This window comes from Mirounga leonina, unplaced genomic scaffold, assembly GCF_011800145.1.
Source record: "Mirounga leonina isolate KUSES-001 unplaced genomic scaffold, KU_Mleo_1.0 Mir_496, whole genome shotgun sequence".
Classification (NCBI taxonomy): Eukaryota; Metazoa; Chordata; class Mammalia; order Carnivora; family Phocidae; genus Mirounga; species Mirounga leonina.
The window spans coordinates 453,130-477,621 of NW_023270783.1; the positions used below are offsets into that span (position 1 = coordinate 453,130).

A 24,492-nucleotide genomic window follows, 5' to 3' on the forward strand; every position below is an offset into this window, starting at 1 on the left:
TTAACAATTGAGCGTCTTAGTGTGTGTGTGGGGGGGGGGTTACACTGCTTGGGCTTGATTGAGTTTGGATCTGTGGGTTGATACTTTTCGTTGGATTTGGAAAACTTTTGACTTAGTTCTTCATAAATTTTTTTTCCCGAATTTCTCTCTCCCTCCCTTTTGATGCCTCCTTTAAATAGCAATGTTAGCTTGACTTTATTCTGAAGGTTTTGGAGGCTTGGTTTATATTTTTTTTCCATTATATTTTATACTTATTTTCAGTTTAATTAATTTATAGTGCATTGTTCTTAAATTCACTGATCTTTTCTTCTGCTGTGCTCCATCTGCTATTTGATCCATTCAGTGAATTTTACATTTCAGTTATTTTTCTTTCTTTCTTTTTTTTTTTTTTTAAGTAAACTCCTTGCCTAGTGTGGGGCCTGAACTCATGACCCCCAGATGAAGAGTTGCAAGCTCCACCAACTGAGCCAGCCAGGAGCCCCTATTTACAGTTATTTTTCATTTCTAGAATTACCATTTGGTTTCTTTTTATAGTTTCTATTTATCTATTAAGATTGGCTGTTTTGGGGCACCTGGCTGTCTCAGTTGGAGGAGCATGTGACTCTTGATCTTGGGGTCTTGAGTTGGAGCCCCCTGTTGGGTACAGAGATTACTTAAATAAACAAACTTAAAAAAACAAGATTTGCTGTTTTTTCTTATTTTGTTTACATTTTCCCTTATATTTTAAAACCTTTCTATACCTGTTTTTTCTCTGCTAACTTCATTATTTCTATCATTTCTAGATCTATAGATGGATTTGTTTTCCTCCTGAATACAGACAACATGGGGCTTGAACACACAACCCTGAGATTGAGTTGCCTGCTCTACCGACAGAGCCGGCCAGGTGCACCTTGTTGTCTGGTGATTTTTGATTGGTTATGGGCATTAAGAATGCGAGGTAGTTGAGCATCTGGGTTTTGTTGTCCCTTCAAAGGTGTTGAATTTTGTCCTGGCAGACTGCACACCATCTTGATCCTTTGAGGTATGTTTCAGTGTCTGTCTGGACAGGCAGATGGCAACCTTTATTGGAGGGCCAGGATAGCTCTACTCCTGAAGTGTGGATTTTTGGGGGTCTGTTTTGAACGGCTGTGGTGTTTTCCGGGTTTTTCCAGCCTGGCTGATGGGAGCACTTACCGTCTCCCGGTCCTGTGTGAGTTTTAGTGGTTCACCTCATCGCTCCCTGGCAAGTTGGTTTTTGCCTACCCTCCCGGACGTGCACCTGCCGCTTGGGCAGCTTCGTATTTGAGTCAGGGGGATTTCTAGGTGTAGATTAATGGAGCGCCTTCTCTGCAAAGCTTCCTTCTTTCTGTGGCCTGCCTCACAAATTCCTGCCAGCTCTGTAGCCATGAACACTGGTCTCTTCCCCACTCAGCAAGACCACTACTATTATATTTGGGCTCCCTCTCTCTACAATCGTACTCTGGAAATTGTCGCCAGATAGAAAGCCAGGGTGATTGTGGAGCTCGCCAGCTTTGTTTCCTTCTTAGGGATCACAGCTCTACGCTGCCTGTTGTCTAGTGTCTGGAAACAGTTATTTCATGTGTCTGACCAGTTTTGTAGCTACTCATGGTGAATGGGGTAGTTCAGTTATGAGGCACTCAGAAGTGCTCAGAAGTGGAAGTTTGATGTTATAGGTTTTTAAAAATACATGCTTTTTTTTTTTTTAAATCTATCCCATTGCTATTGTTCATAATTTAATGCACAAATTTAATTAAAAAGTTTCAGACTGAAAAACCTGAGCATTTATTTAGATCTTACACGAGCAATTTCATTGTGTTTGTAGACAACTGAATATGCTGTTTTGGCTAGTCGGTCAAAACAAACTGTGTGTGTGTGTGTGTGTGTGTGTGTACGTGCACGCGCATTCTGTCATGACAAATACTGGCCACTAACTAGAGGGTAATAAGAAATGAATTTATTTGTCCTTATCATTAGATAATTGACAGAGCCCTAACATGGTATGACTTTAATCTGTATTTATTTAACACCTACTGTGGAGCCATGCAGTGTGCTGTGTGCTTGGGATATAAAAATGAGTAAGACAAATTGACTCCTCTAGCCTGTGCTATGATTAGACTGTTCTTTATTTCTGACTCATGTGCCCCTCATTGTAAAAATACTTCTTTCATCCTTACCCCCTTCAGCTCTCTCCCTCCCTTTCTCAACCATTTCTTCATATTCTAAATATTCCTGATGGATTCAGTTCATTGTTTCATTGAACAAATATTTATTGAATGCAGGCCATGTGCCAGGCACTGTTCTTGGTACTGATGATATCTTGGTGAACAAAACTTTTTTCATGGACTTATGTTCAGTTACCCTCTTAGTCCTGTGCCTGTATTCCCAGCACTTCATTTAAAGTGCAGTTGGCTATTATTCCTTTGACGTTTTTCTTCTCCTCTGTTATGGGCATGTCTTGCTGCTAGTGACATTGCACATTTTTCCCATATAGTCTTGGTTGTCCTCCCTTCCTTTCTTAGGGGAGTCTGTCTCAGAAGCTTGGCCTCGTAAGAGTTTCCACCCTTTGGATGTTATAGTTGTAATTAACTCGAATTATTTTCATTTATTTTTGTTCTTTAACATTGTTCTTTCTCTTTGAAATCAAATGTGAATTAAAATAACCACAAGAATGGTCGGTCCTCTCTCCACATATTAATAGCCAAAGAAATTTAAGTTAGCTACAGGTGGTGTTACTTGTGGGTCTTAACATCAGAGGTAAATATTCGGCTGTTTTTTTCATTCATGGTCTGCTCCCAGGCTTTTCTGTTTGATGTTTGCTCTATGTCTACCTCTGCCTTTTGTGGCTTGACATCTCCCCAGTCTCAGATCTGTTCTTGGAATGCTTCTCTGTAGAATCACTGCTAACTTCTACTAGTGTATGGTCTCTGGTTTTAAATTTAAAAAGAACATATAGTACCTGAGTGGAATGAAAAAGCTACTTCATTTTTTTTGTTTGTTTTTAAGTAAGCTATTTACCAACACAATTTTTATGAGATTTTAGAAACCCGCTCATGGTAAAAAAAAAAAAAAGATCCATATTGTTCAGAAAGAAATAAAAACTGCAGATAGGACCCTACTTGCATACTTTTCTCCAACTTGTCTTTCACACTATTTGGCAGCAATTTAAACTGTTACTTTGGAACTGAACTCCAAATAATGATTATGAAGATACTTTTGGGTTAAATATTATAAGATGATCATTAAATTACAAGACTTCATGTTGCAGCATGTATTTTGATGCATTCTTGGGCTAAAATATTAGAGCTAATTTTTAGTTTAGTTGGACAAGGATTATATATAGTATGGTGTAGATGTCAGGTTAAACCATATGAACTTGCTGTTTTGTAGGCCAAAGGAGGTCTAATACTAGCAGTTTCCTACAGTTCAACCTAATACTTTATTAACATCATAGGATGAACTGAGTCCTTGTTCTTATTAACATTTGAATTGAAAGGGAAGCTGGAAATGGAAAGAATAAAAGCCGTGGTAATGGGCCTAATTATTAAATCGGGCTGACAAGAAATTTTCGTATTAGTTTGCCTTCTTGGAGTCTTATCATAAGAGAGGAATGAATGAATGGATAACTTAAATACTTTTTGGCATTGTGGGAGGAAATCAAACTTGCATATCTTTCTGCATTTCACACACAGCAGTTGAGCTAAGAAAGGAGACAGCATGTGGCAAATACACCTGTATGCAGCCTCACAACTGGTAATGTTACTAAGGAGTTGTGATAAATGGTATAGTTAAACATTTAAAAAAAGTTCTATAAGCGAAAAACAAAGTTATTTCTTGTTAACCCATGTTCAAATTACCTACAGTAAAATTTAAAAAGAACATTGGATTCTTTGTCACCTGGTACACCACCCTGCACAGGAATGTGTATGTGTTTTAATAATGATAAAAAAACCCCCCAAATATCTAACTAGGAAGGCAAATCTGTTGGGGGGGGGGGGGGGGGAAAAACCCCCTGGGGGGTTTGGGGGGGAGGAGTATAGGTTATGTTTGGATTATCTGCTAATTGGATTAGTTGGAAAATAGCTTTCTTTTATTAAGTTAAGCAGTTATATTGTTTTTTAGATGCAGCATTGGCATCATCTGGTGGCTTGTTAGAAATGTAGACTCTCAAGCCCTATCCTAGATGTACTGAATCAGAATCTGCATTTTTAATAGGATTCAGAGGCAATTTGTAAGAACATTAAAGTTTGTGAGGTGCTGTTACAGATCATGGGTGTCATTGTCACTCCCAAACAGTGCCATAGGAACCTCTCAGTGCTTGTTGAATTTAATGCATATAATTGATCGGATCTAGATTCAGAAAATAAAACGCATATTTTAGGAGGCTAGTATCACCATAATAAGTAGCAGCTAGCCCTTTCTTTGTATTTCTTTCATAGCTGTCTGGATATCACAAAATTTATCCATCCATCTCTGCCTCGAAATGTATCCCTGAGTCTGATTCTACCCATGCTGGATGATTAGTTGAAGTCTTGTGATTGTGTGTGTGTGTGTATACATACCTAAGTCAACAATAGTATACAATAATTAGATTTTTATGAGTCAAAGATTAGTAATCTCTATTGTAATGTATAAGATAACTAAAAAATAATAAAATAATTTGCGTGTCGGGGAGGTATAGAAATTTCAGTCCGGCAGAAGGTAAGAAAGGAACATAAAATGGTTGGAATAAGTAGAAAGGTTATTAGTGTACATTCGTATATTGGGTAAACTTACAGTTATGTGTTATAGTGTACTATAGTATAGTTACAGTGTACTTATGCACTCTTATTAGTGTACATTCGTAAATTAAATAAACTTATAAACTACAAACTGTTCATAAAAGACAAATCTAAAATAAGGGAACGGGAGGAGTTGACAGTAAAGGGTGGACAGAAGGGATACCACACCAAGAATAAGAGCAAGCGTGGTATAGCCATACTAATATCAGACAAGGGGAAGTATTATTGGAAATAAAGAAGGGCTGTTTATGGTGATGAAGGTTTTATTCATTAGGAAGGTGGAACAACTCTAAATTTATGTAATCCAATAACATGCTTAAACGGAGTATTTTTAACATACCTCTCTTGCTAATTGATAGAACAAGATGAGAGCAGAAATAGAAAACCCTATATAAAAGAGGTTACTTAATAAAATTAGTAAACTTTTGATTAAACTGATGACAAAGTAGGAGAAGACCTCATTAACCAGAGCTGAATTGAAGGGGTATCACTACAATTACACCTACATCTTGATAGAAAAGCTTAGAGGGTATAATGAAGAGCTTGATGCCAGCGTGTCTGAAATGTACATGAAGATACACTATTAGAAAACTACAACTTAACAGACACACCAGGAAATACAAAATTTCAGTAGTCCTCTTAAAGAAAGACAACTTTTAATTATTAACTTTTAACTACCCACAAAGAAAACTCTTAAAGCCAGGTGGTTTCATCAGTGAATTGTCACAAAAAGGATAATCATGAACAAACTGTGTTCCAGGAAACGCAAAGTCAGTTTAACATTAAAAAATCAGTCAGTGTATTTCACTGTGTTAACAGTGTAGATCAGAAAACTGGTGTCATCTCAATGGGTGTAGAAAAAGCATTTAATAGAATTCAGCATCCATTTGTGAGGAAAAACTTTTAGCAAACTAGGACTGGAAAGGAACTTGATTCATCTGATAATAGTTATCCATTAAAAACCCACAGTAACCACAATACTAGAGAAACGTTGAAAGCTTACTTCCTGAGATTGGGAGTAAGGCAGTGGTACCTATATCTCCTCTTCTGATCATCACTGTATCATAGTGGGACAACAGCAAGTAGAATAAGGCGAGAGGAAGAATAAGGATTAGGAAGGAAAAAATAAAAACTGTTCAAATGCCTAGTAGTGCTAGTAGCTGCTTATTAGACAATGCTGATAAATTCATCATTGCAAAAAACTATTGAACAGTCCACTGTTCAGTTTAATGCACATAATTGATTGGATCAATTGCAGTCAATTGATTGGACAGTGTGCAGTTTCAACCACAGTGCCAACATGTGTTTTTTTTGTTTTGTGATTTTGATGAGCTAATTCTAAATCATACATGGGCATGCAAAGGGCTAAGAATGACCAAACCATTCTTTTTTTTTTTTTTTTAAGATTTTATTTATTTGACAGAAACACAGAGAGAGATCGGAAACACAAGCAGGGGGAGTGGGAGAGGGAGAAGCAGGCCTCCCACGGAGCAGGGGGCCCGATGCGGGGCTCCATCCCAGGACCCCGGGATCATGACCTGAGCCGAAGGCAGATGCTTAACAACTGAGCCACCTAGGCGCCCCTAACCAAACCATTCTTGAGGAACCACAAAATTCTCTACTGGATATTAAAACTAGCTTGTTCTTACACAAAGTTTTAAGAAATCTAGGTAGGTCTGTGTCCAGTAGAACAGAATAGAGAATCTAAAACCAGATCTAAACACATATGGGCATGTCGTTTATTTATTTATTTTTTTTTAAGATTTTATTTATTTGACAGAGAGAGACAATGAGAGAGGAACACAAGCAGGGGGAGTGGGAGAGGGAGAAGCAGGCTTCCTGCTGAGCAGGGAGCCCAACGTGGGGCTCGATCCCAGGACCCTGGGATTATGACCTGAGCGGAAGGCAGACGCTTAATGACTGAAACACCCAGGCGCCCTGGGCATGTCATTTATGATAAAGATGGCATTGCGGAGCAGCAGGGAAAGTTCATCTTTTTAATCATTGGTCCTGAGTCAATCAAATGTCCATTTGGGGTTGTGGCGGGGGAATGGAACTTGATTCCTTTGGCACACATGCACAGAAATCCAATCCAAGAGCATTGTCCATCTGGATGTGAATGGTGAAACTGAACTTCTAGAAGGTAATGTAGAATTTCTTGATAACTTTGGTATAAGGGAACATTTCTTAAATGGACACCAAAAATACTAATTCTAAAACAAAAGGTGATAAAATTAAGAGATTGTGCTGGTTAAAAAACACCATTAAGAGGGTGACAATGCAAACCACTTATAGCCAATAAAGGGCTCATACCCAAAATATGTTACAAATAAAATGTTTTAAGTTTTAGAAATGTATAAGAAAAAAACTTTCTTGATAGAAAAATGGAAAAGCAACCTGAATGGGCATTTCACAGAAGTGGGTATTTAACTGGCCATAAATAAATCAAAAGATGATCATAGTCACTGGGAAAATATAAGTTCAGCTCTTAGTGGAGTACCACTACACACCTCCAGTAATGGTTGAAAATTAGAAAGAATAATGATTCTAAGTGTTACTGAAGGAATGAAACAGAGGGGATTTTTCGTATACTGCTAGGGGAAAAACAGCAGAACAGCATCTCTATATATTCCAAAAGACACTTAATAAGACTCTTCCTAGTGGCATTATTTATAATAGCTCTAAACTAGGAATAATCCAAATGTCAATCAGAAGTCAAAGAGATAAGTAAATCATCACATGTTCACATGATGGGATACCAAAAAGTAATGATAATGAATAAACCACAACTTATAACATGAAGTGAACAAACCCATTTATGTAGAGTTATAACTAATCTGGTTTTGGAGGTCAAGATAGTAACTTTGGGGTAGAGGAAATTGGGTATTGATTGAGAGGGTCATGGAGTGGTGTTGGGGGGTTTCTGGCATGATGGCCTTTTTTTTTTTCCTTGTCACAGGTTCAATTGATAATTATTTAAGCTGTATACTAATGATTTTATACTTATTTCTATATATTATAAGTAAGTTTAAACATAGTCTATAATAATGACATTGATAATAGAAGCTAATATTTTATTCAAGTACTAGGATCCATTATTCATGGCTTACTTGTGGTGTCTTATTTTAAAAAACTTCATAATAGACCTAAGGGAATAGGGTTAGTATAATAATAACTCTGCTGCATAGATAGGGAAACTAAGACCTAGAGTGGTTAAGTAATTTGTCATTTAGGGCCTTACTGTTTTTACGGTTTATTTATAAGAGCTATATATGTATCAAAGAACTCAATCTTTTTTATATATGTTTATATTCCTTCCCCGTTTTTTTGTGATTTTAACACGCAAATGTGAAGCCTCCCTTTCCCTCCATTACTTGACATTTAGGTTTCCTTTTTTTTTTTTTTTGCTGTTGTAGACGATACCAGGATAAACATTCTTCCCTGTCTTTGTGAGCGTCCTCGATTATATCCTTATGATAAATTCCCAGTGTTTTAAAAAAGATTTTATTTATTTATTTGAGAGAGAGCACAGAGGGAGAGTGAGAGGGAGAAGCAGCCTCCTCGCTGAGGAGAGAGCCCACCTACCATGACCTGAGCTGAAGGCAGACATTTAACCGACAGAGCTACACAGGTGCTCCCCCCCCAGTTTTTTTTTTTTAACTGAACAACGTTGTTAATTATGTAATTAAATTGACTGTAATTAAATTGACTGTATTTTTTTAGTATGAGTAATGAAATGTTTAGAAACTTGCCCCATCTTTGATGATAGTAACACTGTCATTTTACTTATTCAGCAGATATTTATTGATCATGTACTGTGGGTGCGTTAAGGACCTCATGCTGTGATGGAGGGAGACAGAAGCTAAGGTCTGAAGGCGTGCCAAGGCAGGTTATAGTCCCGTTTCAGTGGGGGTGGAGGCCTTGAGATGTGCACTTTGGAGAAGTCACTCTAGTATCTTCCTGAAGAAAACAGAAATGGGCAGAGTAAAGATAAAAAGAGCTTTTAGGAATCTGTTTTAGTCCTCTAAGTGAGGCATGGGTTACTGGAGCTGAGAAGTGACTGTATTTGAATGTTATGGGAGGTAGAACCAGCAAGATTGGGCGGCTATTTGCATGAGGTTAGTCTGTGAAGGAAAAGAACTCTCACTGGACTCCAGGAGCTTTGATTCTGATTGACTGGGTGGAAGACGGTGTCATTTGCTGTGGTAGAAAATAGAAGTGGAACTTGTATTTTGAGAGAATTGAGCTTTGTTCTCTTCAGTTTGGGGAGTCTGTGTGACATTCCATTAGAGGTTGTTAGCCCCACAAAAGTGGGTACTCTCTCTATTCTTTACATCACAATACAGCAGTTGCAGCCAATATTGGGCCATTTATTAATTGCCAGAGCTATTCTAAGTATTTTACACATATGAAAGCACTTAACCTTCACCACAGGCTTTTGAGGTGGATATTACTCTAATTTTTTAGGAAGTTAGGTGTGCAAGGCCACAGAGTCAGTAAGCGTGGAGCTGGAATTTCAGACTGCAGCAGTCTGGCTGAACATCCGTGCTCTGCACTGTTGGGCCAGCGCTGTTGTATGTCTGAAACAGTACGTTAGCAAGAGCACCCTGGTGCTGAACGGTATGGTCTGTTGTATGGTTGCAGTTAGCTGGTGTATTCAGGAAGACAAGCACCGGAATTCTGGGTCCTCAGTTTGTTGACCAGGGTTTGGCACTTCGCATTTTGGCTTTAGTCTGTGATTAAAAGTGTGGTTAAATTTAGGAAGAAAGTTCTTTTTTCTTTTCTTTCTTTTTTTAAAGGAAGAATTAACTTTTATTAATTAACTACTAAATGCTTTTGACCAAGTGTTAATTTTCCATGTCTACGATGAAAATCATGAGTGCGGTCCCAGCCTACTTGTGGGATAATTATTGGCCATTCACACTTGCAGTGAGCTTGCCAGGTCTGGGTGCTCTTAGGACTGTGTCGAAGAGTTTGGAGGAATCCAGCATCCTGTGAATTTGTGCCTGTGTGTTTGTATGCTCAACTTTTAATTACTGGTGTCAGTGGCGAGCACCGTTAAGACAGATCTTTCACTTGGTTTGGGGGATGCTGGAATATTGATTGCATACACCTGGCAGGTGCAAAGCAGCATCTCAGCAGTGTTCCTTTGAATTGGTTTCAAAGGAGCTGATCCATCGGAGAGGCCTTTCTCAAGAAATCAGATATTCTTGCGCAGCTTAACAGTTCTCGATGAAAATCTCATAAGTGAAAATAAGTATTAAGGGTTGTTATTCCTATTGCTTTACAAAAAGATTTACTTAAGATTTTCTCTTGCTTCAGATTTATAGACACTCACTTAAATCACTATATTTTATACCGTTTAACAGAACTGTTGTGTCAAGTGTAGTTTCTTGTTTGCACTTTGTAGTTTTAGAAGTTTTTAATATGTTCGAACATCCTAAGGTCCTTATGGAAGGAACTATCATATAGGTCAAAAGATGCAGACATTAGGATATAAATACATCCTTTCAACTTCACTTGTTGTCTTCTCGTAGGAGGAGAGACTTCAGCATGCAAACCTTCATCTGTTCGGCTTGCACCGTCATTTTCATTCCATGCTGCTGGCCTTCAGATGGCTGGACAGATGCCCCATTCACATCAGTACAGTGACCGTCGCCAGCCAAACATAAGTGACCAACAGGTTTCTGCCTTATCTTATTCTGACCAGATTCAGCAACCTCTAACTAACCAGGTAAGTTTATGACATATCAGAAGTTGTTTGTTGGTGTGGTAGTTTATTCCTTAAAATGGGAGAACAGTAAATACACAAAAATGGTTTAATGGTTTTCAGTTTTACATGCCACATGAGATTCTGGATTGATGAGAGATGATAAGTATGCATTAAAAAGTGTGTTGGCTTTTTCTTTTTTCTGTGTATCCCACTTAATTAAAAAATACTCATAAACCATAACCACATTCTCTCATTCTGTAATAGGGAGGGAAAAAGTTATTTTTAAAGAATATTAGTTCAAATGAAGAAACTGGAAGCTTATTTTTATGAAAAGGGGGTAAGTAGAAAAACAAAGTTATAGGAAAACAAGTCAGATTCCATTATCACAAACTTACAGAGCTGATTTTATGCTGTTATAAACTACTTTAGTGCACATTTATTATAGTACGAAACTTCTTAAAATGAAAAAAAAAAAATGTAATGTGAATTAACCTTGCTGGTCATTTTAATATTCAGACTAGAGAATCAGCTGTTTTTTTTTTTTTTTTTAAATGGGTAGTTAACAGAGTAAGTGTAGAAATCTCTCGCTATACATTCACGTATTCGTATGTGCAAATGTGTAGGTGTGCATTCATAATATTTCCTGAATTAACTGCATTCATCACTACATTGATTTTTGGTTTGGGAGAATTTTTTTTTACTAACTATGGTTGAGGTAAAATTTCTTTCCGTACTGGGATGGAGGGTATGATGAACGCTGACCAAGGATTTTTTCCATGCACTTAGGAATTGGGGTTGCCACTGTTTTCTTTAAGTCATTTAATATATCAAATGATCAAAAACTTGGAAAATTTCAATGTATTTCTTATGCTGGATTATTTGAAGGAAATGTGCTTTATTTCTAATTCAGTAGTATATGGTTTTAATGAAATTGGCTATAGTAAAGTAACATTATGATTAGGGGGCATCCCTTGTATGTATTAAGATTTTTGTCAGTAGTTGATCTGGCTTTGCATTTATAAAATATATGAAGCGTGTGAATAACATTCATAGTTAATGGTAAGTTGAATTATGGCAAGACTTAAGAATTTGCTTTGTGTAGTAAATTGAGAAGGTGTATGTTTGAGAATTGGAGCAGTTGGTCGAATGTTCAAAGCTGGAAAGCGTTTGTATACCAGAAGAAAGTTCTGTGGACATCCAAAAAGTAGTAATAGCACAGCGAGTCATTTGCATTGTACAGTTGGCCCTTGAACAACAGGTTTGAATTGAGCGAACCCACTTATACGTGGATTTTTTTGATAAATACAGTAATGTAAATGTATTTTTCTTCCTTATGATTTTCTTAGTAATAGTTTCCGTTCTCTAGCTTACTTTATTGTAAGAATAGAGTGTATAATAAACGAAGTATGTGTTAATCAGCTGTTTATTGGCAAGGCTTCTGGCCAGCAGTAGGCTATTAGTAACTAAGTTTTTGGAGAGTCAGAAGTTACGCATGGATTTTCAATTGCATGGGGTGGGGGGCTGGTGTTCCTAACTCCCGCATTGTTCAAGAGTCACCTGTACTTTTAAGAAACGGTATGTTTGGATTCATTTTCTCAGTTCAAAAAGCAGCCTCTGAGGCAGGACGCCTGTTTTTAATATTTTACAGCTGAACAGACTAAGCTCCCGTCTGTGACTTCTCCAAGTGTTGAAGCAGTAGACTTGGAGGTCCAGGCTAGGTTCTTTTCTTCTTAGACACACTGCTCTTCTGTTCTGTAACACCGGTGTCTATGGAGGGCTAGAAAAAATTCCAGTCCTTTAGAGTTACTTTGTGGTTTTATTATTGTAGTAGGTAATTCAGTTAGTGCAGTACCTGTTTTTAGATACAACTAACATTTGTGGGTGGTTTTAAATAAATAATTCCTTTAGTATTTCCATTTTAAGTTATAAAATATTTTTAAAGATTCATATGATGTAAAAAGAATGTCTTTTAAGTAACAGTATTCAGCCAGATATTTCTACCAACCCCAGAAATTTCTGAACCTAATGAGGCAGATTAGAAGAGGTTTTTCTTGTAACTGAAGTGTAAAACACTAAAACTGTGTGCTGATAGGGTATGTTCTGCAAGTCCTAAGACATGGGCTCAAGGTCTTGACTCATGATGTAGTTGTGTGAGGTGAGTCAGGTCACATGGGCCCTTCTGTCTGTTCCTTGAATGTAAGATTGGGACCTTAGACTATAACCCCCCCTCCAAACCTAAATTTCTCTAAACTTAAGTCTAGCTGTAAACTTCTGTAATTTTATTACTTGATTTCAATGGTTTCTTATTAATCATCCTATCAGGGTTTTTTTTCTTCCCCTCCCCCCCCCCAAAAGATTTATTGAACAAGTAATTGAAATGAGCTAACTTTAACATTTTATTTCTGGTTGTATGAGTGGTGTGTTTTATACAAGTTTTTAAACCCAGTTTTGTTCAAAAGATAAATTTAGGAAGCAAGCGAAATGTAGTAAAAGTAATTGTAGAAAACTGTGCTTGATGTTAGGAATGCTCAGTCGCTTTGAGCCGTGAGCATTTTCATGGTACCTTCCATGGTTCTTAGCCTCTGCCGGTAACTCTGGGTTTGTGCTGCCTGTGGTTTTCAGCTGCGTCGGTGGCTCTCACAGTAGCAAGGAAGGCAGAAAATAGTGTTCCTGATTCTTCATTATATATGAAAATATGAGATAAATATAAATGAAATGGATAGAGTTGGGTATTATTAAGCTAGAAAACAGTTTTTATTTATTTTTTTAAATTTAAAATTTTATTTTGTTACGTTATGTTATTCACCATACAATACATCATTAGCTTTTGATGTAATGATCCACGATTCATTGTTTGCGTGTAACACCCAGTGCTCCATGCAGTACGTGCCCTCTTTAATACCCATCACCGGGCTAACCCATCCCCCCACCCCCCTCCCCTCTAGAACCCTCAGTTTGTTTTCTGGAGTCCATAGTCTCTCATGGTTCATCTCTCCCTCTGATTCCCCCGCTTCATTTTTCCCTTCCTTCTCCTAATGTCCTCCATGCTATTCCTTATGTTCCACAAATAAGTGAAACCATATGATAATGACTTTCTCTGCTTGACTTATTTCACTTAGCATAATCTCCTCCAGTCCCATCCATGTTGATGCAAAAGTTGGGTATTCATCCTTTCTGATGGCTGAGTAATATTCCATTGTATATATGGACCACATCTTCTTTATCCATTCATCTGTTGAAGGGCATCTTGGTTCTTTCCACAGTTTGGCTGTTGTGGACATTGTCACTATGAACATTGGGGTGCAGGTGCTCCTTCTTTTCACTACATCTGTATCTTTGGGGTAAATACCCAGGAATGCAATTGCTGGGTCATATGGTAGCTCTATTTTTAATTTTTTGAGGCACCTCCACACTGAAGAAAACAGTTTTTAAATAAATTCCTGCAGCTTACACTATGGAATCTTTTCAAGAAAAAAAAAAAGATTGTTTTAGCTCTTGTAACTCATTTAAGCAGGGTATGCAAACTGTGCTTTTCTTCACTTTGTGATCTGTGTTTGCACCCAGAAAGGTCCAAGAACTGTGAGCACTGGGGATGTGGGTTTTTCTAACTCCAGAGCCAGATAGCTTGAGGCAACAGTAGGATAGCTCATCAACTTGCCATTTTGCTGTGGGGACACTTGGGGCGGCTGAGGGACGGGAGCAGCCACTTGCAGCCTGATGAGCTCCTTCCTGGGTTCTCTGAACACCATGGGTTTTCTTCTAACTGTGGAAGGGAAGAAGGGAGCTTGCTCTGTTCCTCTACATTCTTCTGGCTTTGTGATGATAAGCAGGAAAGGGAGAAAGCAATAAATGCTTAGGGGCCAGCCTTGAATCCAGTGAAGATGTGTAACGGAGTGTTTGGAAATGTTTTTTCCTAAATGTGGATTTGTGCTTATAGCAGCACAGTATCAAAACACAGAAGATTTGACTACCTAACATGAAATCACAATGAAAGTTAGTGAAGGGAGTGTTATTTAGTTTGTTCTTCCCATATAGTTTGGGCACTTGCTCTGTACAAGGTGCCATTTGAAACAATGAAATGTAGTCTGGTCTGAAGGCCGATTGTTTGTGGGCAGAACACATCTGGTTTATGTATACAGATGCTCCTGAAGTAGTAATTTCTATTGTGAGAACTACATAAGAAAAGTAAGGTATTTAGAATTAGCTAATCATTTGGCCTCATAGGCAGAGTTGGCCAACTTTGGAAAGAGGTTAGCGATATTTTATAAAATGGCAAGCACACGGCACACGCTCCTATTGAGCGCGGGAAAACCATCGTTACTCAGTCAAAATTATGTTCCTATCCAGTTTCTTGTATGTCCTGTATATTAAAAATTGGTGTCTTGATTGTGTGATTTTGGTGTGTTGAGTGAGAATAATTATTCGTGGAAAGATGTAGTCACTGGTTCTGTTTTTCAGATGTTTGAAATACCAGTGGAATTGTAGATGGGCAAGTTAAAAACTTAAAACACATTCACAGTTTTGTATATGACTTTTTAATAAATTCATATGCTTATTTTGTTGGTGTTTATTAAGCATAACTCAATTATGTTGTCCTACAAGTAGCCTAAAAATGACTCAACTAAAAGGGTTACAATGGAGGCCTAAACATGACCAGGACCTCTTGGCCTAGTGTTACGGTGTAGAGCCTGGGACTTTGCAGGATCTCGGATCCCATCTTACCTGTGCTCTCTATGAGCTGGGGAGCTTTTGGGCAAGCAGTTCACATCAGAGACTTGGGTTTCGCATTTGTAAGCTGGTGACAGGAAAACTACGCATTCTCAGGAGATTGTTGAGAGGATTATATGAGAGATGCAAAAATATGTATGCTCCTAATAGAGTGTGTAGCAAATACTTGCTACTCTAACTTTATTATTAATGACTTAAGCAATCATTTGTTTCTAACAGTTATACCTCCTGTCAACTTCTCTTACAGTAGTAACATAATACCTCACTGGTTGAGGTTCTGTGAGACCTCATAGTGGGGTGTGGCTGCGTTCCAGCACTCCCAAGAAGGGTCTTGTTGGAGTAAATTCCCTGCATGAAAACAATGCCAGGGTCTTAAAAAATAAAAAAGGAAATTTGTGAAGGGAAACCTTTTCCAGTATTTTAAATGCTTATAGCATTCATTAACATAAAAATAATTGACATGCTTATTACCAATATTGTTTATTCATTAAATTACATCTCTAAGGAATAGTATAAGAATAAAATGTCCTGTGAACCTCACTGTACATACTCTTTATATTTAGCAAAATGAAACTGTATATATTTGAAAAATTCAGTAATTCAGATTTACTTATTAATTGCTGCTATCTTTTCAGATAAGTAGTTATAACCACTGAAGATTTTTACCCCCTTAAACCTTATTTGGAACCTTAAGGAGGAGAGGATCATGAGAAAAGATAATTACTAACTTACTATAGTAATTCAGTAAATTTGCCATCTGGATAACAGCTTTTTAGAGTTTGAGTATAGAGGCAGAGGAAACTGAAATTAATATTGGTTTCAGAGAACATGTACCTGGGAAACTGCCATGATCATTCCATCTTTTCATACCAAGGGGATGGTGATTCTTTCCTGTTAGGTCCACTGTCACCTTACAGACCAACTCTCTTTTTAGTTAGTGTGGGTTAAGTTGGTTAATTATCCCAAAACTCCAGACATTTCTGTGAGGCCTTGGTATGATGCATTTGCTGTCTCTCAGCACGTCAAATTGACCTGAGCATCCTTGGAGAGGGGCTGTGCTCTAGGGGCTTCTGGCTCAGTAGATTTTCCTGGCTTCAGTGTCTGTGAGAGCTAGACAGGAACCCATGGATGGCTAGTGGTGGTGACTGTAGGTACCTTGATATAATTAATTGGTTTTGAGGATCTGTTGATCCTAGTTGGGACCCCTTTACTGGTGGAAGAGTAGGGTATGAACAGTAGTCCAGGATCATTGACATGCCATTTCAGTATGTGTATGGAGGGTGGTCTCTGCTCTATCCCCCATCTAGCAGGAAGCTCACAGTTGAACTCTGACTACCTATTGGATGATGAAGGAGATGCAGTTTAGAATTAGGGCGGGGTTAGGGAGGGTTGTTAATGGAATATGGTTGAAATTAGTTTTTAAAAGTTTCATGAGCTTTAAGGTGTTTTCTGCAACTTATTTGTGATCAGCTCCTAATGTAATTGTAAGTAGAGATTTTGGTATAATGGATTCATTTGTTTATTCAACAGATATTTATTAAACATCTATGTGCCCACCACTGTTTTAGGCAAAGGGAATACAACGCTGAACAAAGGAATCCCTGACCTCATGGAGTTTTTCGTGTAGTGGAAGGAGAAGGAGAAAAAACTAAAACCAGTAATGAGTAAATATAGTATATCAGGTGGTGATAGGTGCTAAGGGGGAAAGGAAATATGGAGGGTAAGGTCGGGCATGTTATCATGAGAATGTTTTCCTCAGTTGTGTTAAAAAAAAAAAACAAGTGCAGGGGCTCCTGGGTGGCTCAGTTGGTTAAGTGTCTGACTCTTGATCCTAGCTCAGGTCTTGATCTCAAGAACGGGGAGCCCACTTTAAAAAAAAAAAAGAAAGAAACAAGTGTAGATCTCAGCTAGAGTCTGGGGGTGCTGGGAGCTGCACTTCTGCAGTGCCATGCTCTGCTCCTGCTCCATGGCCGCCTTGCTTTGCTTCGTGGGGCCAAGTGGGTCCTGAAATCCTGTCCTGGGAAGCCAAACGTGGGGTTTGTCTTTGTCTTTGCCTGCTGTCAACCAAGTGAGGCTTTAGGAATAATTCAGGAGCGTTTCCTTGTATGGTGGAGAAGCCCTCTTTGGGCAGCATCCTGTGTGTCTCCTGGCCCCCGGGGGTCTGCTCCTACTGTTTAATCTGAGGAACAAGATCGAAAGCCTTGGGCAGCTGGCACATTATCTTCTAATTTCATTTATTTGTTCCAGTGGTTGTCCTCATTGGAATCCGGTTGAAAGAGATAACTGAGAGAGGATGTATAATCTTCTAATGTAGTTGTCTTTTTTTTTAAAATACATACACACAGGTTGCAGAAGAGAAGGGATTTATACCAGTGAAGTATAGTTAAAGTGCTAGTTTTTTCTGTCTATTTAAGGTGATGCCTGATATTGTCATGTTACAGAGGCGGATGCCCCAAACCTTCCGTGATCCAGCAACTGCTCCCTTGAGAAAACTTTCTGTTGACTTGATCAAAACATATAAGCATATTAATGAGGTAAGACTACTGATTTGTTTTAACAGCATATCTTACAATAGACCAGGACAGAAAAGTTATTTTGTGGCCCCTTTAAATACAGTAAACTTTATTCCCAGTGATTGTAATATTGCTGATTATTGGTAAGTTAATGATTTATAGATAATATAATTATAATCATGTAAAAGAAAAAAGATCTATTAACAGAGACTGCCAAAAATTAAGATACTTGGGGATAACTTCTAAAGTTGTTTTTAATATATGGTAAGATATTATTTCTGTAACAACTCAGAAGAAAGGAAGGGAATAATGACACTGTAAAATTATATATATGTTAGAATTTTGTTTAAGTTTTTATATATCTGTTTCTGTTTTTGCCATGGATGTCAGGAAGCTCAGAGATCTATTTAATACCCATTTAACAGGCATTTGTCCTAGTTTATTTGATATATTTATATTTCTGTGGTTTTAAATTGTCTTTTAAATTTTTATGTGTGTTCTTTTATTGTAAGATACTTGAAAGCCTTTTTGGTGGATGTAAATAGAATAAAAAAAAAAAAAAACAACAAAAACCAGAGCACTTGAATTACTCCTATTCCAACTTGGCCCTTCACTTCCATAACATTTTTTTTCTGGTGTCTTAGACCTTTGACTTAATTGCCATTTGCTTCTAGCCTCAGCTCTAGCTCTGTAATTAATTATGAAATGAACTTTTCTGGAGAAGAGTGGATGTGCTTGTCCCTCCTTTCCTCTTCATGGGAGCCCTGCGTCCTGTCCTTCTAAAGGCTTCTCTACCAGCTCTAGAGCCGTTTAACTAAAAGGATGTTCTTATTCTTAAGTATGTGTAAATTTTACTGCAGTTTGACGCTGTTTAATGCCAGTGTCGTTCTGTTACTGTGGCAGTGTGGCAAGAGAAGATGTGCCAAACTAGCTTTTGATTACTTGAAAAATCTGATAAATTATTAACAGTTTATTCATGTCAGTTTGTTAATATCTGGAAATTGTTAACAAAGCTATTGTTACGCTTTGGTGAAAAAAGTTTAACAGTAGCTTTGCTGAAGCTTGTTTTTAACTGTTTGGCCACCTTGTAAACAAGCGTTGTTCTGATGTTATTCTATGCAGTGTACCTTATAATTTCCTCAGTTAGTTACCAGTTACTTGGACTATTGCCTAGTCTACCTGTTATTTTTTACTGGTATTAGAAACAGTTTTGTAAGAAAAACACATAGAAGGAAAAGAACTCAACTGTGATCAGCCACAGGATTAATGGCCTTTAGTGTGGGGGAAGGGAGGGAGTGGCTAGTTTTCACTAATTGTCACTTTGTTAGAGGCTTAAAAACTGGGCGTGTCTCAGAGGGCCTTTTAGTAGAATTTCACTTCATCTATATCTCAACTTTCATATTTAAAACTTTTTGCCTTCTGGGACGCCTGGGTGGCTCAGATGGTGAAGCGTCTGCCTTCGGCTCAGGTCATGATCCCAGGGTCCTGGGAGCCAGTCCCTCATCAGGCTCCCTGCTCAGCGGGGAGTCTGCTTCTCCCTCTGCTTCTGCCTCTCTCTCTGTCTCTCATGAATAAATAAAAGCTTAAAAAAAATAAAACTTTTTGCCTTCAGAGCAAATGTAAAATTGGGATGGACTGGCAGAGGGCATGCAGGATATGGACATGAGGAGGATGAAAATGCTGTTTATTTGGTTTGGCGTTTGCTGATTACATCGGCATCTCTATATATTTTTCCCCCCAAACCCCTCATATTAACTCTTAAGAGCTATGCCACCTCATTGTATACAAATTTTACCCTAGTTTAAGAAATAAATGTAAATCGGGCCCTGTTAGTCTTCTTGAATGGGCTACTTTGGACTAGTCACTTAATATCTATTTATAAAATGTACAAACAGTATTATTGAAAAGTGAATTTCAGGGTAGACATTTTTCATTGGTTATATATCAGTGTTATGTAATTCAGATAGCAACTGTAGAAAATTCTTAATTTCATTTTTTTGTATTTGTTAATGAAGGGTAAAAATTCATCAGTTTCCTCCTGATGGCAGACTTGTCTCATATATATTCTTGATATATATGATATATATGTGTGTATATATGTATATGCCTCCCGCTAACCCCCAAAGATTTAAATTATACAGTAAGCACTGTATACTCTCATTTCAGGTTTACTATGCAAAAAAGAAGCGAAGACACCAACAGGGCCAGGGAGACGATTCTAGTCATAAGAAGGAGCGGAAGGTTTACAATGATGGTTATGATGATGATAACTATGATTATATTGTAAAAAACGGAGAGAAGTGGATGGATCGTTACGAAATTGACTCCTTGATTGGCAAAGGTTCCTTTGGACAGGTAATTTAATGGAAAATGCTGAATTTCCTAAATTAGAACTTCCTAGTGAATCATGTTGTTACACCTTTCCCTCAGTAGTATGCTTTCAGTGTTTGTAAATCCATGTAAACAATGGATATGTGAGTATTTGGATTATCATAGTTCTTTAAAGCTAGTAAAACTACATCAGGTCTAAAAATTCCATTATACTTTCCTTGTCCATATTTACTCTCTAGAGCTATCTAGTGCTTATCTTACTAATGACTGAGTGGTAGATTGTAATCACTAATAGGAAGTATTGCCCCTTTTGTATAGTCTGTAGATGATTCTTTGATGTGGATGCTAGAAATAATTACCTTCCTGTCTGATACTCCTCTTCAGAAAGATAAGAGTTCCGTTGGCACAGCAGGTGCCCTGTCACTTCTTTGGAGTCTGGGAAAGCCAGGGGCTGTGCCCTGGGTTTTCCTCTCACCTTATCTTCTGCTACCAGGCCTTGAAGTGGACAGATGGTCTTTAGGATTTCCTCTTCCTGTTCTCACAGCACCAGTATGGCTGATACTGTGATGGGGTGGTTTGTGATGGAAAGCCTCATTCAGCAGCTTCTGGCAGGAAGAGTGAGGAAGGGGCTTCCCAAGAGACCTGGTGTTTCTCTTCATTTCTGTCCTCTCCTCCACGCACAGCTCTACCCTCCTCACCTGCCCATCCAGCCTCAGTACAAAGCACAAAACCCTGAATACGTCTGTCTCTTGTATCAGCTGTGCTCAGACTGAGAGCCATCACACCTTCATCCTTGCACTTTTAAGAAACTTTTTCTCTGGCTGTGGACCCCCCAGCTGCTCCCGCTTGTCAGTCCTATCTCATCAAAAGAAACTTTTTCTCTGGCTGTGGACCCCCCAGCTGCTCCCGCTTGTCAGTCCTATCTCATCGAGTCACTCGGTTTGGTTTGGTTTGAGGTGTGCTTTACTGTTGATCGTAGTCTCCTTTGCCTTGCACACTCTGTGTGGTGAGTCCATTATTAACTTGCAGTCCAAACACTTCTTCTGACTTTTCAGTAATGAGGATAGAATGGGGTTCAAAAGGACTTTTCCTGAACTATCTCCTTTTTTGTGTGTGTGGAACCTGCATGCTCTTATTTACCTGTTCCTGCCCTGAGATAAAGGAAAAAATGCCTCTTTTCAACCTGTGAGGGAAAATTCTTCATGTGTCAGTCTAATCATGCTTAGGACAAAAAGTAGATAGTAGGTCATGAGCAGTCACAGGTGTAGACCCAGAAAAATTGTAGCTATTAAACCTGTAAGGAGATACGCGCAAGGTTGCTAGAAGACCTCTGTAATTCCAGTGTGGCTCTTCAAGGCCCTCATGTCACCTACATAAAATACCTGTCCCTTTCCATGATTTCAAGGAATTTCGGTAATTGTACATAACTCAGAGAACTTTTCCTTGATTTGTAAGCTCTTTTTTCTTTGAGTCAGGGTTTCTCAGTATTTTGGGAGTCCTTTTTAATGAAATACTACTTTTTTGTGAGAAGCAGCTTCTTCTCTATCAGTCTGTTAAGGAGAGGCATTTCTGAGGCTCAGCTTTTAGTAAGGCGATGAACAACACCCTAGATAGAGGAATCGCTATCTCCATCTTGAAAATTACACCACCTGTTGAGGCAGTTGCCTTCAACAGGACATTTTTCTAACTAATGTGTTATCTACCATGAAAACTGTGGCCATACAGCAGACTCTCTAAACTTTGTTTTCCTTTTTTTTAGTTTTCCCTAAATAGTTAGTCTTTGAGTTTAGAGTGATGTTTTTCTCCTCCTCTTCACTTTAATTTTCTCATACTTTAATTCCTAAGAGCAAGTGAGCATAATTAGACCTTTGAAAATAGAGGCCTATTTGGGACATCACACCCCATCTCATCAGGTAAAACTGATGCGTCTCTTAAGCTTAGGGGTGTTCAGGTTCCGGACCTGTCACTCACCCAGTAATGTTTTCCATACTGTCTTGGTCAGACTTTCCCTAAATCTCTGCCAGATCCTTGTCATATAAGGGGCTCCTTCATTTCTTCAGCCAGTGGTTGCTGTCGGTCTTGATTGCACATTTAAATTTCCCAGGGAGCTTTGGGGGGGTGGGGGGGTGTGTTGTGGGGAGAGGACTGGTGCCTAGGCTCCAAACCATTTAAATCAGAATCTCTGTGACTGGATCCTGGGCAGTTTGTAGTTTTTCAAACTGCCTGTTGAATGTGATTCAGGGTCGAAAACCATTGCTTTAGCATTTAGCCAGTTAACTATTTGCTAAGTCAGTAAATAGTTGGGCCCCTGTTGGTGGCCTTTGTCCTGGAGACCATTGGGATCTGGGCATGGAACTGCAACTCTTGGTGCTGTCAATATAGTCAGTGAAACAGAAGAATATCAAAACCACTTGGTCAGATGTTTACATAGGTAGTCTCTGATTTTAAAGACAATAGATAGTATTTTTTAGAATTGGGTGAAACCAGAAATCATTGCATTTTTCATTCTAAGTTTGATTTTAACTGAACCATTTACAGTCCTTGACAGTGTATCTCACCTTGACTGATGTTCCATTCTCTTCCTCCCCTCCAGTGGGACTCAGCCTACACATCGGAATCACATTGGGTTCTCCCTACATCTCCAGACTTTGTGAATGTGCTAGAAAATGGATAAAGCTATTGCCTGTTCAGACTACATAGATTATAAATATGAATTAGCTTTTAATCAGTTATAGTGGGTTGTTTCTGATTTGTGGATAGTTTTATCTATGCATTGATTTACTAAGTTTTATGTAAATCTCTTTGTTAATAATATGAAACTCCTTTTAAATGAGTAAAATTAAAACGAGAGGTGTACATGGTAATTGGCTCATGAGCACTCCACTTCCCTTGGCATTGATTCTGTAACTATCAAGACCATCTGATTGTGGCTTTTAACTTTTATCATGGAACTTTCCTGGTCATTTGTATTAGATTTGTCTTTTGTTTAAATACCTGTGTTTTAATTTATGAAAATCTAATTTAAGGTTAGGAAGTTATCTACATTTTTCAAATGACTTAGAACCTTTTAAATATTTTATGTGTATGATTGAGATTTAAACCAAGTTCTTTCTCCCATTAAAAGAAGAGTTAGAAGAATTGTTCTTACAGTGGGGTTATTCAGTAAGAAAGGTAAAAAGCCAAAGCACTTGACAGGATTTATTACTTACTTCTGGAGGAAAAGAGTTAATCTAGCTTTGTTAAAAGAAAGTGATATTGTGGATATTTAGAAATACTGTAAGGATACAAAAGAAATTTAATTGAAAAGATTGACTTTGGGACGCCTGGGTGGCTCAGTCGAGTAAGCAAGCGTCTGCCTGTGGCTCAGGTTGTGATCTTGGGGTTCTGGGATCGGCCTGTGTGGGGCTTCCTGCTCAGCGGGGAGTCTGTTTCTTCTCCTTCTCCCCCTCCCACCAGTCGTGCTCACATGCTCTCTCTCAAATAAAGAAATAAAATCTTTAAAAAAAAGATTGACTTAAAATTGACTGTAAAGTAATAAATGGATGATACTGAATGGAAATGAATAGGACCTCTTCTACTTAAGGAGGTCAGAAAAATGAGAATTAGGTGAATATACAATTAAGGTGAATTGTAAAATGTTAGGAAATTATGGCCACTAATGAAACAGAGAATTATTCATCTTTTTTCTCTTTTAGGTTGTAAAGGCATATGATCGTGTGGAGCAAGAATGGGTTGCCATTAAAATAATAAAGAACAAGAAGGCTTTTCTAAATCAAGCCCAGATAGAAGTGCGACTTCTTGAGCTCATGAACAAACATGACACTGAAATGAAATACTACATAGGTAAACAAACAGGAAAACAAAGCCATGTGTTCTCATATGGACCAGAAGTTTGAGTTAACGGTTATTTATGTATGAAAATATGTTGATTTTTATCTTAAAGTGCTGGGTTAAAAATTCAACTTTTTATTTCTGTTGGAGGGCGTAGATTTATGTAAATTACTTGATCTGGCAGTAATATTCTAGATCTTGGGGAATGTGCCTTCCAGGTGGTGTTTGATTTAGAAACAAACAAGAATAGTGTCATAATTTGCAACTTACTAGTGCCATTTGTTTGCTTTAATGATGCACTTTTATCCAGGGGTCCTCTTTTTGGTAACTTTAACCATTTCTAATATAGCTTAGAAATTAGAAGTAAGCTAACATATTATAGAACCAGTTTTGGAATGTGTGAGCCAAGATCTCAGGCTCCTCCCCAGGCTCTGTCAGTTTGGCAGCATTAGAAGCTGTTAAGACTTAAAAACTACAGCAGAAAAGAGGTGTAATAGCCACTTTTTAATGAACTGCTATCATATTCCTCGTGCTTTTCTCCATCATCTGTAATAGTCATATCAGTCCTGTAGGAAAGTGGTGGAATCCTTATATTATA

At 38.1% G+C, this 24,492-nt stretch overlaps 1 protein-coding gene across 4 annotated transcripts in view; it reads left to right on the forward strand.

Moving 5' to 3' along the window:
* DYRK1A (dual specificity tyrosine phosphorylation regulated kinase 1A) overlaps window positions 1–24,492 on the forward strand; it is a 149,315-nt gene that overhangs the window by 98,142 nt on the left and 26,681 nt on the right. For 3 of the 4 annotated variants that reach the window (XM_034990141.1, XM_034990139.1, XM_034990143.1), the window contains 4 exons: window positions 10,316–10,512; window positions 17,634–17,753; window positions 19,899–20,087; window positions 23,759–23,906. In XM_034990141.1, the coding sequence (XP_034846032.1) occupies window positions 10,316–10,512; window positions 17,634–17,753; window positions 19,899–20,087; window positions 23,759–23,906 (654 nt within the window). The remainder of the gene's footprint in view (window positions 1–10,315; window positions 10,513–17,633; window positions 17,754–19,898; window positions 20,088–23,758; window positions 23,907–24,492) is intronic. The other variant, XM_034990142.1, reaches the window with a different exon arrangement.